Below are 12,008 nucleotides of genomic sequence, written 5' to 3'. Positions count from 1 at the left end.
TTAAGATCTCTTCACGGTCCAGTCTACTTCCATGCCCCAAATTCCTTGGAGGCATGGTAGTCCTGATTACTGCATGGTGCTCCCTCCAGCCCAGGGGTGGCCAATTCATTACAGATGAAAAGCCAAATTAGTGGTGGATACAGCTGAGGGAAAAAGTTGTTGAGGGGGAAGAAAAAAACCCAAAACCCCGGCCGCTGCATTTGGTCAAGCACAACAACAACAAAAAAGAAAAAAGAGCAGACATTGCCCTTTTAAGTTGGCCATTTTGAAGTCTGGCTCTGGTTCTTTCAGAGGGTGCGGAGAAATGTCAGCTCTTTGCAGAACCCTTGCTTTCACTTCCACGGAGCACCAATCAGCAAACATTGGCCTAGCGTAAAGTTCTTGAGCAAAAACACGCTGCCCCTTTAAGAGGTGTGGGTGCGGGAACCGCAGTTTTTTCTCCGAAGAGTCACATGCAACTCACAAGCTGCGGGTTGGCCACCCCTGCTCCAGCCCTTAACTTAGAACTCACACAAAGGAGGAGCAGCTAAATATCTACATACAAATCAGATTTCAACAGTCTTTCCCATTGGCTTTCCCGGCTTTCTGTCAACACCCTTGCTAGATACCTGAGCTTAACCCTTCAGTAACTGGGTGCTGGCCAGCACTCCTCTCTCTATCACAAGCAGGAACTTGAATTTTAAAATTTAGTCTTGATTTTAAATAATTTTTTACAGGGAAAATATTAACACAAGTTCTCCCCTAATTTTGTGCCAGCAAAAGGTACTGACCTATTCTGAGTATATCCATTTGCTTCGTTTGGTAAAAAGTCAACTATTGCTTGTTCTGTAGCATACTCTGTGCAGTGGCATGGTAAGATTCATGAGTCTTTGGAGGGCCTGTCACACAAAGGCCTTGTGTGTATTTTCCATCATTTTTTTTTCAGCTATTTTTGATCTTTTTTTGGATTGTAGCAGCAAAAAGTAATGACAAATTTTGAAGGAAGGTTTGGTTCAGAAGTTCATACTTATTACGTTTTAACATGTAATGACCCTGGTGAAATAGACTAGATCTTTGGTTCACTTTAAACCTACAGCTCAGTTGCATCTACAGCTTTAATTTTTGGAGAACTAGATTGCTAGAGCATCAGCTCTGGCTCATGTGGCTTCAAAAGAGAGAGAGAGAGAGGGTATGTCTAGACTACATGCCTCTGTTGCCAGAGGCATGTAGATTAGGCTACCAGACATAGTAAAATGAAGCAGCGATTTAAATAATCGCCGCTTCATTTAAATTTACATGGCTGCCGCGCTGAGCCGACAAACAGCTGATCAGCTGTTTGTCAGCTCAGCGCGATAGTCTGGACATGCGGGTGTCGACATCAAAGGCATTTGTCGACCACCCAGGTATACCTCCTGAGATGAGGTTTACCTGGGTGGTCGACAAATACCTTTGATGTTGACACCCGCGCGTCCAGACTATCGCGCTGAGCCGACACACAGCTGATCAGCTGTGTGTCGGCTCAGCGCGGCAGCCATGTAAATTTAAATGAAGCGGCGATTATTTAAATCGCCGCTTCATTTTCCTATGTCTGGTAGCCTAATCTATATGCCTCTGGCGACAGAGGCATGTAGTCTAGACGTACCCAGAGAGAGAGAGAATGTATTCCATTTAATCAGAATATCTCTTGCAAAGAATGCAAAATAATACATGATAAATTGCCTGTTGCAAATGTGACTTTGCCATGAAAACTGTTAGTGCTTCATTCTTGGAGTGTTTTACATGAATGCAGGCAATGTCTGCAGAAAAACAAAGCAGCAATCTTATTTATTCAGTGTAAACAGTTTTAATGTTCCTCTACCAGACAATCAGTCATTGCCCTGGAGGGTCTTATTTATTTGCTGATAATGCAGCAAACGGGGTGTCTAGAGCACTAATACTCCCCAGTCATTGAAAACATTTTATTTAAAATCAAACTACAGCATTTGGTATTATCCAGTCTTTATTTGTCTATGAGGCTGACAGCAGCCGGTAAGCAGGTACTGTGTATCGTTTGCAATTGTTATTCTATATTCAGTGATTATATCTTGCAAATTACCGACAAACAAACTTCTTGCTTTAATAATTCATATTTCGGTTGCATAACTTGTTTTACTTTCTGTAAAATAGTTAGACAGGAGCATGGTTTTTAGTGCAAAGTGTATAAAGTAGAAAGCATAATGCCACGTAAATCACATCCTAAAGATGAAAGCAGATTTTCAGCGTCCGAATTACTGAGCACTTAATGTGCTGTGTAATCTGTGTTTTGTTTTGGGGTTTTTTCCCTGGCATACCACATCAGGAAACAGGTTTGGGGAAAGAGGCTTTTTTTTATTATTGTAAACTGTTTGTTTTTCTCTTTGATCTTTCCTCTGGGAATAGCCTTTCCTGTATTATAGGTCATGTCCAACAAGTTTGCACCTTCTTGCTATTGGCCACTGGGTCACTGACAGAGGAAGTCAGCAGAAATCAGTTTTGAGATCTCCTGTGTCTGTTAGCTAATCATTCTGATTAAGGGGCTGGCTCCAAATGGCAAAATTACCCTTCTGTCTTCTACTGCATGCTTTAAATGTTTCTTTGCATTTTCATCAGTGTTGCCAAAAAATTCCCATCCTCCTGAATTACCTAACCCTTTCACCTCCGGGCACTACATGCGCATCAGGAGCAAGATGTTTTTAGCATTTTATTTTCAAGCTACAGCAAACTGAATTTGATCATATCTATAGCTACCTGAAATTATCTCTAGGGTGGACTGGATGAAAACTTGTGTTTTTTGTCGGTAACATCCATATTTGTAAATGGTCCCTTTTAGGGATAAAGATTATCCCTCTTTGTGCTTTTGTTTTGCTGTGCCAGCCTGAGCCTCCCCTCTAAAGCCCATACAAATTTGCTTTCAAAAATCTGTTTCTAGAGTGACACTTTTTAAAAAATCAACCTATTTCTCTTCTGCAGTGCTGATTGGTCTGATAAAATTGACAAGCCGATCGCGTCAAAAGGAAATATCCTTGGCTTAATTGTAAGCTAAGTCTCTCTTAATCCAGGGGAGCATTTGAGATTCTGTCCAAGTGTTCAATTTCCCAGGCCGCTGAGGTCTGTGAATTTCTTTCCCCAGCCTCTAGGCTGCTGCAGCACAAGTCAGCATAGCTAATGCAGATAGATTCTCTCCCCCCCCCCTTTTTTCCCCTCCCCCCTTTGATTCGATATGAACAGACTGGTAACTCCAGTGCTAGAGCGAAATCTGACATAACTCTGCAGATGGCTACATTCAGATGATACACCTAGGGATTTTTCCTAAAGGACAGTAACATTTAAATGCTAACGTTTATTTTTTCCCTTGTTGCGTTTTTTTCAGGATTGCCAGTCCCAAAGAAGAGCCCAAAGTCGGTAAGTACCTACTCACCTACTGGTTCTGTTTGACTGTTTTGTGTGAGGGGGCTTGTGGGCTTGATTTTTTTTTTTTTAACGTGGGGTGTTGATTGTTTTAAGTTGTCTGTCTGTTTCGACACTGATTGTCTTGCACAGCTCGTGCTGCACGGTGAATTGAGAGAGGAATTCAGAACAGAAAGGGGAGCTTGTTGCAAATAAAGCTAGAGGTTTACTGATCCTCTCCCTCGCTGGTTACCTCCCCGGACCCCCCAAAAAGCCATTGTTTTCTTTTTTGAAAGATGGGAGGCTCCACCTTCTTTCCAGAGAGCAGCTCCTAACAGAGGAGTCCACAGATTCCAACCTTTTGCGTTTACTCCCTGGTCTCCCTCACCAGCTGGTGAATGATTTTTATGAAATATTAAAGCATGTGTATTTATAGGCAGACAAACCATGCATATTTACAGTTTCCAGCAGATACTGTTAGTTGCCCCACTGCTGCAAACATCTTGTCGTGTAGCTTGGCTTTAGCAGCATTGTACTGCAGGTGCTGGGATCCTTTATTTAATAATAAAAAAAAAAAGCAAGAAGAAAAATAATCAATATTTTCCTGTCTTTTTCTAATCCTGTTTCCCTGTAGAACTGTTACACTGGTTGACGTGTTAGCTAATAGCTTAGAAGCTACGGTCTAAAGTGTCCTTAAAGCTCATTCCTAGTATAGTGGAATAAAATTAACAGAATGTTCATGAGCCAGAAAAGGGATGAATATTTTATAGGAAATGAGATATTTACCAGGTGAAAGCTTCCATTTATTTGAAGGGCTAGGGAAGAAGGTAGGCTTATTTCCCAATAGCTTTGGGGAAATCACATGAGCGAGGTCTTTGCAATACTATAAGACACCGTGAAAGTTCACTGACGGCCTGTTGTGGGTGCCGGTAGCTGCAGCTGCTAACAGTCCACTTTTCGGGAAAGCTCGTTTGTTAAGAAGAGGAGCAGAATCTCCTGCTTTTAATGTAAGTTCTCTGCTCATCCAAAAAGATAGACCTGAAATAATTAATGTGATTCTGATGGCTTAGAGCAGTGCTGATTAAAGTCACGTGACTTCAGGCCTATACCATTGTCAGTTTGCATTAACGTTGGGAGGGAGAAGTGCGGTTTGGGTTCTCACTCACATCACAGAAATGTCAGAGTGTATGCGTTTACTTTTGTGTCATAGTCATAGTTAATTCAGCCTTTGGTAAAACAGAAACAAGTGTGTAAAATATGTACAAGCGGAGCAGATTTTTTTTCCCCTGTCAGAGAAGGAACAGTTGAATGGATAGTTATAAACCATATTCATTAAACCATGATGTGGTGAATGAACTTTGATTTTAAAAAATACGAGCCCTCCCAGAACAAAGCCATGTAATATCCCCTTATTAATCTGATGCTGTGCTAAGCACCTGCGAAGTGAACAATGATTCATTAGAAGCATTTTAAATCTGACACACCTAAATCCATATATAAGGGTAATCCTCCCTGAACAAACAAAGAGACCTGTTTACAAACAGGTGTAGTTCTGGAGTCTTTAATGAATTTACGAGCCCCTAGCTGTAGACTTTTTGCCCCCCGGAGAATTTGCTTTCTGAGAGAGCATTTCATTCACTGAACACCACTAGATTCCTTGCATGTTACACCCCTGAAAGCTCTCTTGCCGTTCTTCATAGCCCTTCGGTATTTTTCACCAGGCAGTGATGTTCCATCCAAAGTGGAAGAATCCAGTAGAACAATCTTCCTCCTCTTTTTAGATGGGAAATGGAGCGTTTACACTAGCAACTAGTGGATAATACTGTCTTATCGTGATAGATGGTGGCAGCTGTTTTTAGAGTGCATGAAAGTCTGATAGTCGCACTCCTGAAAGGAAAGGGACTAGAATGACCAACCACTCTCTTTAAGTGAAAAGGATACAAAGATTATCAATGTTTTACTCATATTGCTACAGTAAAACCCGTCTTATCCGACACACTCAGAAATGAGGGCATTCTGGTTATCTGAGGGTCCCATCAACCTAGGAAAAACCAATGGACAATAATAGTAAAACTCAAGTTTTTAATATTAGTGGTTTTGTAATGTGAGGCAATTGGTCTCATGTTTCTATTTTGAGTTAAAGATTATTATAATTTCTTAAATAAAAAATGTTTTAAACTAATCACGGTAAACCAAGCCAGGCCTGTGCGCCTGAAGATGTGACAGTACCGTGGCTGGGAGCAATGCCGGTTAACAAAGTTTTCTGGTTAACTGAGTGCCGGATCACAAAGGTTTCACTGTCCTTTACCTGCATGTAATGAGATGAGGTGGGAGTGGGGGAGGAATGCTTCCCAATTATAACTGCACTGGCATTGAGTCCCACCCGTTCCATTTGATACAGACCCTTCTGCGCCTGGGGGAAGAGGTGGAGACTTCCCTGAGGTTCTGCCTTGCAGCTGCCCTGCAAGAGTTTGAGGGTTTGACTGTATGACACACATCAAATATCCCTGCCTCAGGGCACAAGGGCCAAGGCCCATCCAAGTTTTTCCAAGATTCCACCATGTGGGCTAGTGCAGCTGCACTTGTGAAATACATGGTGTGGGTTTCATGTAGCCCCGGCCTTCCTCTTCACCGTCCTTGTTCTTCAGGAGGACAAAATTTGCTTCGTGATTGATAGATGAGCTGCTGTTCAATAAGCTGCATGCAGGCAGCCCTCATGCGGGTAGGCTGGCTTTGTGGGTAAGCCCTCATTTTGTTTTCTGTACTGTGCAGAGTAAACGAAAGTTCAGCTCTTCAATCCCCTCCTACTCTTGCGCCGAGCTCAGGGCTGATCCCTTCCTTCTCTGCAGCCTAATGAAGCCCCTCTCCGATCCCAGATCTATTCCCCTCCCCCACTCTCCCAGCGACCTAGTGCCTCTGCCTGGCTTTATACCCGATTCTGTTCTACAGCTGGCCCCCATCCGGCCATAGCTGCCTAACTTGGCCAGACTCCGTTTTGATAGAGACCTTTTTAGGACCCCAGGAGTTCAGCTGTTGCAGGACCATTGCTGTGCAACGTCAGCAGTGTTTATCTCCGAGAGAATACACATGCAGACAGAGAAAAGCACGAATGCATTTCTGAAGGCTTTTTATGTCTCATTGTTAGTTTGCTATTGGTCTCACCTGGCGAGATGTGACCTGAGTTCAAGGTGCTGTGATTCTTTGCGTCAACAGCTAATATCATGACTAAAGCCCGCACCGGACAATGTCTTTCCACTCCTTTAGATGAGGAGTCATCAGCTGTAGCAAAGGAGGCAGCGGAGGTGGAACATAGGCCTAGGAAGCCAGAATGTAGGTCTTGGAAGGTAAATGAAGGAGGAAGTGACTTGGGAAGATTTTTGTTTTTAGAATATATGGCTGTGCAACGTGGAACTTTGATATCTGAGCATTTTTTGCATGTACAGCAGCTCTAGAATATTTTGGAATGTATAGAATTTTGGAATATTTTGCCTTTTAGGGCAAGAGCTTTTCAACTGAGCTTGAAGGGGCCAAGTTGAAAAAGGGCTGAGTGCCAGGTTGTAAGTGCTCTGCTCTCGAGCTGATTGAAGTTTCCAGTAAAGAATATATTTCAGCAGCTTTGTGAATAAGCAAAAATGCTTACGGAAAATGTTTGCTTTCTTGGATAATTTTTAGATTTTTTTTTCATCAACTCACTCAAACGTAAACATTTTCAACTAAAAAAAAAATGAAACTATTGACGCTTTTATCTGTTTGGGGGCTGGCATTTCCTGTTTCTGGGAGTTTGATATTTTTGGATGATAAGTACAATTCTTTATCCCCTCCTCCCCACTGAAAACATTGATGAGAGCTAACATTTTTTGGTTTGTATCGAAATATCCCACACAGAAGAAAGAAACTTAACCCCTTGAAGAGGAGCCAAATTTCTCAAAGGGACTTTGGTTCCAGTCTAAGCACTGAAATATGTTATCAGTCCTCAGAGCAGCTAAGTATTCTGGACGCTGGACTCTTTTGAAAGTGTTACCATTAGTTAAGTGCCCCAATAGAAGCTGAGGTTTTACAATTTCCCTGCCTTAAAATCGTATATATTCACAATCTCCCCACAAACTACTCCCGTTCGGCCCAATCTTCTCTTTGTCCAGCAGCAGGAAACAGTGCTAAAGAAGGCAGAAATACTTTGCTGTAGGGATTGGTGCTTTTTGGCTAAGATACATTCAGGCCTGGTCTGCCCTACACAGTTATGTCAGCATAAGCTGCCTTACATCAACCTAACTCCATAAGCATCTACACTACGATGACGCTGCCCCCACCCCCCGGCTATAAACAGAGACTTATTAACTCCACCTGCACAAGAGGCATAAAACCAATGTCGCTGTAGTTAGGTCAGTGACGCCGCATTGCTTACATCAACTGTTGCTGCCTTTCAGAAGCTGTCCCACCTAGGGATGTTAAATTTCGATTACTCAGCTATTCGAGTAGTCGATGGAATTTCCATTGACTGCTTGATTTAATTGAAAAGGGAATGGGGGGGCACAAATGTCTCTTGTTACATTTCAAAGGCAGAGGTACAGCAGGGAATCCCAGCTCGAGTAGGGACTGTATCTGTCCCACCCCCAGCACCACGGAGATGGTGTTGGGGGAACTGGCTTTTAAGCTGGCTACTCTGAGCACCGGCTCCTGCTCTTCCCTCCCCCCCCCCCCCCACACACCTTGCTGCCTTTGATATAGAGGCAGCAGGAGGGGGGGTGGAAATGCGAGTAGTCGACTCAACTACCCGATACACCTAGGCTTATCGAGTAGTTGACTATTTGAATACTCTTTAACATCCCTACACTCACACTGGCAGTTAAATCAGTGCGAGAGTTCTTGGTGAGGACACACACCACTGATACAAAGAGCAAGGCATAGATATACACACAAGCAATGTAATTACTGCAGTGGCTGCATGCCAGAATAGATTGATGTAATTTTGTAGCGTGGACATGCCCCAAATCTATCAACAGGAATAAAATAGTGTACTTAGATCCCATCACAATTTTCAACATTGTGTTGCTTGAAAAGAGAGTTGTCTCCAAATGTGTGTTAATGTGTCAGTAAAGAGACACGGTATATTTACGTCTCATTGGGCAACCTTAATTGTCCATTTCCATTTTTTTTATTTCTGTTTCATACAATGAACGTGCTTTCTAAAGTTGTTTTGTTACAAAAATCACACATTTTACAGAGCTTTTCCTTCTTACCCAATCTGTGTACATTTACAGTAGTAACTCCAGATTAAAGAAAGGTTAGAGAGGTTATTTATTTTTGGGATCAGATTTTTTTTTCCTTGCTTGCTGGTTTGTTTTGCCTCGAAGATACAGAAAGTTTCAGTTAGACCCAAAATACAGATTAAAACTTCTAGGATTGAATGCCAGATTTAAATTGTTTAAATCATTTTCCATATAATAGGCTCAATGTTATTTTTGTTAACTTCTCATTTAAAGAGAAGATGATCATCCAGGAGGATGGTATTAGTGTCGTTTTGTTGTGCTGACAAGTGTGACTTGAATACAATTTTCTACTGTAGTCCATATTATCAAGGTTCTATAAATCAGCTATTTTTAATTACACTGGCAGGAAACCTGGCACACTGTACTGAAAGCAGGCTTTTGTTGTTTAATTATGTGCCACAAAATAAAACAAGAGCAACACAAAAATGCTGCAAAAATGTCTTTTTTTTTTTTTTTTTTTTTTTAAGTTATAAACTAGCATCCCCCATCTGAGATTTTGTTTGTCGAGCTCGGTCTTAAAATGGCTTACTTTAGAACCCAGGATTTTGTAGGAGCATCAGGCTGGGTATGAATTAGCTTCTTTCACCACTTTGAAAAAAAAGGGGAGGGGGGGGGAATTTGGCTCTGATATTTGAGTTTAAAAACTAGTTGCTGAGCTGGCACAACAGGCATGTTCCGTGGAAAATGACTTTAAAGTACCCAGTTAATTGAATATTCAAGTCAATGGAGACATCAGTTAAAGAAAGGCCAGTAATGGGTCAAGAACTTCAGTACAAGTCTAGAATGTCAAAGCAATTTGTATACTCCGAATTCCCCACTGGCTGGCATAAGCCCAAATGCACCCGACGATTGTACTTGCGATATAAAATCATACGAACAAGGGCATTTTAAATAAAGATTTTCTCTGAATCCATAATTCGTCCCACTTGTTTTTGAGCATTATGGCTCATCTGGTCTAGTGGGCACTGAGCAGGACAGGAGGCTGGATTTCTAGAGCTATCTCAGTCATTGACTTTGCTCTATCCCTTTCACTGAAAAGTCTCAGAGGGGTGGCCATGTTATTCTGTAGCTTTAGAATCATAGGATCATAGGACTGGAAGAGAGGTCATCGAGTCCAGCCCCCCGCCCTCAAGGCAGGACCAAGCTCCGTCTACACCATCCCTGACAGATGTCTATCTAACCTGTTCTTAAATATCTCCAGAGAAGGAGATTCCACCACCTCCCTTGGCAATTTATTCCAATATTTGACCACCCTGACAGTTAGGAATTTTTTCCTAATGTCCAATCTAAACCTCCCTTGCTGCACTTTAAGCCCATTACTCCTTGTCCTGTCCTCAGAAACCAAGAGGAACAAATTTTCTCCTTCCTCCTTGTGACACCCTTTTAGATATTTGAAAACCGCTATCATGTCCCCCCTTAAAAACAACGAGTAGTCCTGTGGCATCTTGGGAGACTGACACATGGATTAGATCATGAGCTTTTGGGAGTAAAACCCACTTCATTAGATGGCTTGGAGTGGAAATGACAGAATCCAGGGTATATAGAATTGCAAAATCATTTTCATGATCAAGTCCATTATCATTCATTAACGCTGGTCCTACAACTGACAGGGAACTGCTCTTGCTATTCTATATACACCTTGGAGACTGTCATTTCCATTCCAATTCATCTGATGAAGTGGGTTTTGCCCACAAAAGCTCTTGATCAAATATATTTGTTCGTCTCCAAGATGCCACAGGACTAACTTTTAGTAAAGTTATTTCACTTCCCTGTGCCTCTATTTCCCTTGCTATGTCTCTGTCTTGCCTGTTTATATTGCATGCTCTTGGAGGCAGCGGTTTCTTTTTCAGTATATCTATCTACCACCCAACACCATGAGGCCTTGATCTTGATTAGACATTTTGTGCCACTGCCATGGAAATAATGGCAATGGGATGATCCCATATGAGGGTAACTTCAGTGATTCTGTACAGATAAGTGCCACATTGCATGCTGGGGCGGCACTAAAGGCCGTTCTTTGTTTGTAAAGTGAGTTTAAGTGCTCGAGTAGACCCTACAATTTGGGTCAGGGCTGAACCGAAGCACCTCTAGGTTTGGCAGTTGAGAGCCCTGGCACTTTTGGGCTTGCTGCATCGATTTTGAATGTAAAAAAATTGCTAGAGCCCTGGCACCTAACTGCTTGAGCGTCAGCACCTCGTTCAGTACAAATCAAGTGCTGGTTGGATTCGAAGGCCCTTTAAAGGCAACATGGCTCTTTCTGTTTACTTCCACGGGCTTTGGATCAGGCCCCTGGTGCCAAGGAGAGAAATCAAGTCAATAGCATTAGACACAAAAGCATACGAGGCAGACGATGCCGTTGCACGTTTCTATCATTGCTGTACCAGTGTGCCTCAATGTGCTTTCCAGTGCCAAGAAAGATAATGGAGCAGATAATGAAGGAAGCTTCTTGCACACATCTAGAAGGTAATAAGGGGATAAGCAACGGTCAGCATGGATTTGTACAGAACAAATCATGTCAGAGCAACCGGAGAGCTTTCTTTGATAGGTTAACAAGCCCTGTGGATAAGAGGGAAGTGGTAGATGTGGTATAGCTAGACCAGGGGTCACATACTCATAGCCCATAGACCATCTAAGGGCTGAAATATATTTGCAATCTGGACCAGGAGACTCAGCGGCTGGGGGGGGGGGGGGGCGCGCAGGTATGAACCTGTTTCCCAAACCCTGTCCCTTCCTGCCACAGCCCCGCAGTCTCCCCCCATGGCACCCAACTCCTGAGGGACCCAGCCTCAGGGATTACTGGGGGGGGGAGATCTGGTGTGGGGTGGCAGCAGCGGGGAGCGTGGGGAACTCATCAGGGCAGAGCTTAAGGGTCAGGTTCGGACATGCCTGTCTGAGTCGCCAGGTCTCCCGGGCAAGTTTGCGGATATACTCTGGCCTGTAGATAGGCATGAGTTTGAGACCCCAATCTAGATTTTAGCAAAGCAGAGCTACTATAAGGTGTGAGCAAAACTGGTTGGGTAACCATTCCCAGAGAGTAGTTATCAGTGGTTCACTATGATGCTGGAAAGGCATTACGAGAGGGTTTCCGCAGGGATCCATTTTGGGACTGATTGTATTCGGTATCTTCATCAATGACTTAGGTAATGGAATAGAGAGTACCCTTGTAAAGTTTGAGGATAGCACCAAGCTGGGAGAGGCTGCAAGTGCTTTGGAGGATAGGATTATAATTCAGAATGATGTAGAAAAATTGGAGAAATGGTCTAAGGTAAATGGGATGAAATTAAATAAGGACAAATGTAAAGTTTTCCATTTTAGGAAGGAACGATCAGATTCACATGTCCAAAATGGGAAATGACT

At 42.7% G+C, this 12,008-nt stretch overlaps 1 protein-coding gene across 31 annotated transcripts in view; it reads left to right on the top strand.

Moving 5' to 3' along the window:
- Window positions 1–12,008, top strand: part of MAGI1 (membrane associated guanylate kinase, WW and PDZ domain containing 1) — a 554,446-nt gene that overhangs the window by 501,400 nt on the left and 41,038 nt on the right. For all 31 annotated transcript variants that reach the window (XM_075938530.1, XM_075938537.1, XM_075938541.1 and 28 more), the window contains one exon: window positions 3,368–3,399. In XM_075938530.1, coding sequence (XP_075794645.1) covers window positions 3,368–3,399 — 32 coding nt within the window. The remainder of the gene's footprint in view (window positions 1–3,367; window positions 3,400–12,008) is intronic.

Source organism: Pelodiscus sinensis, chromosome 11 (genome assembly GCF_049634645.1).
Source record: "Pelodiscus sinensis isolate JC-2024 chromosome 11, ASM4963464v1, whole genome shotgun sequence".
Classification (NCBI taxonomy): Eukaryota; Metazoa; Chordata; order Testudines; family Trionychidae; genus Pelodiscus; species Pelodiscus sinensis.
Note: the sequence above shows the minus strand (reverse complement) of the source record. Positions and strands in the feature narration are given on the sequence as shown.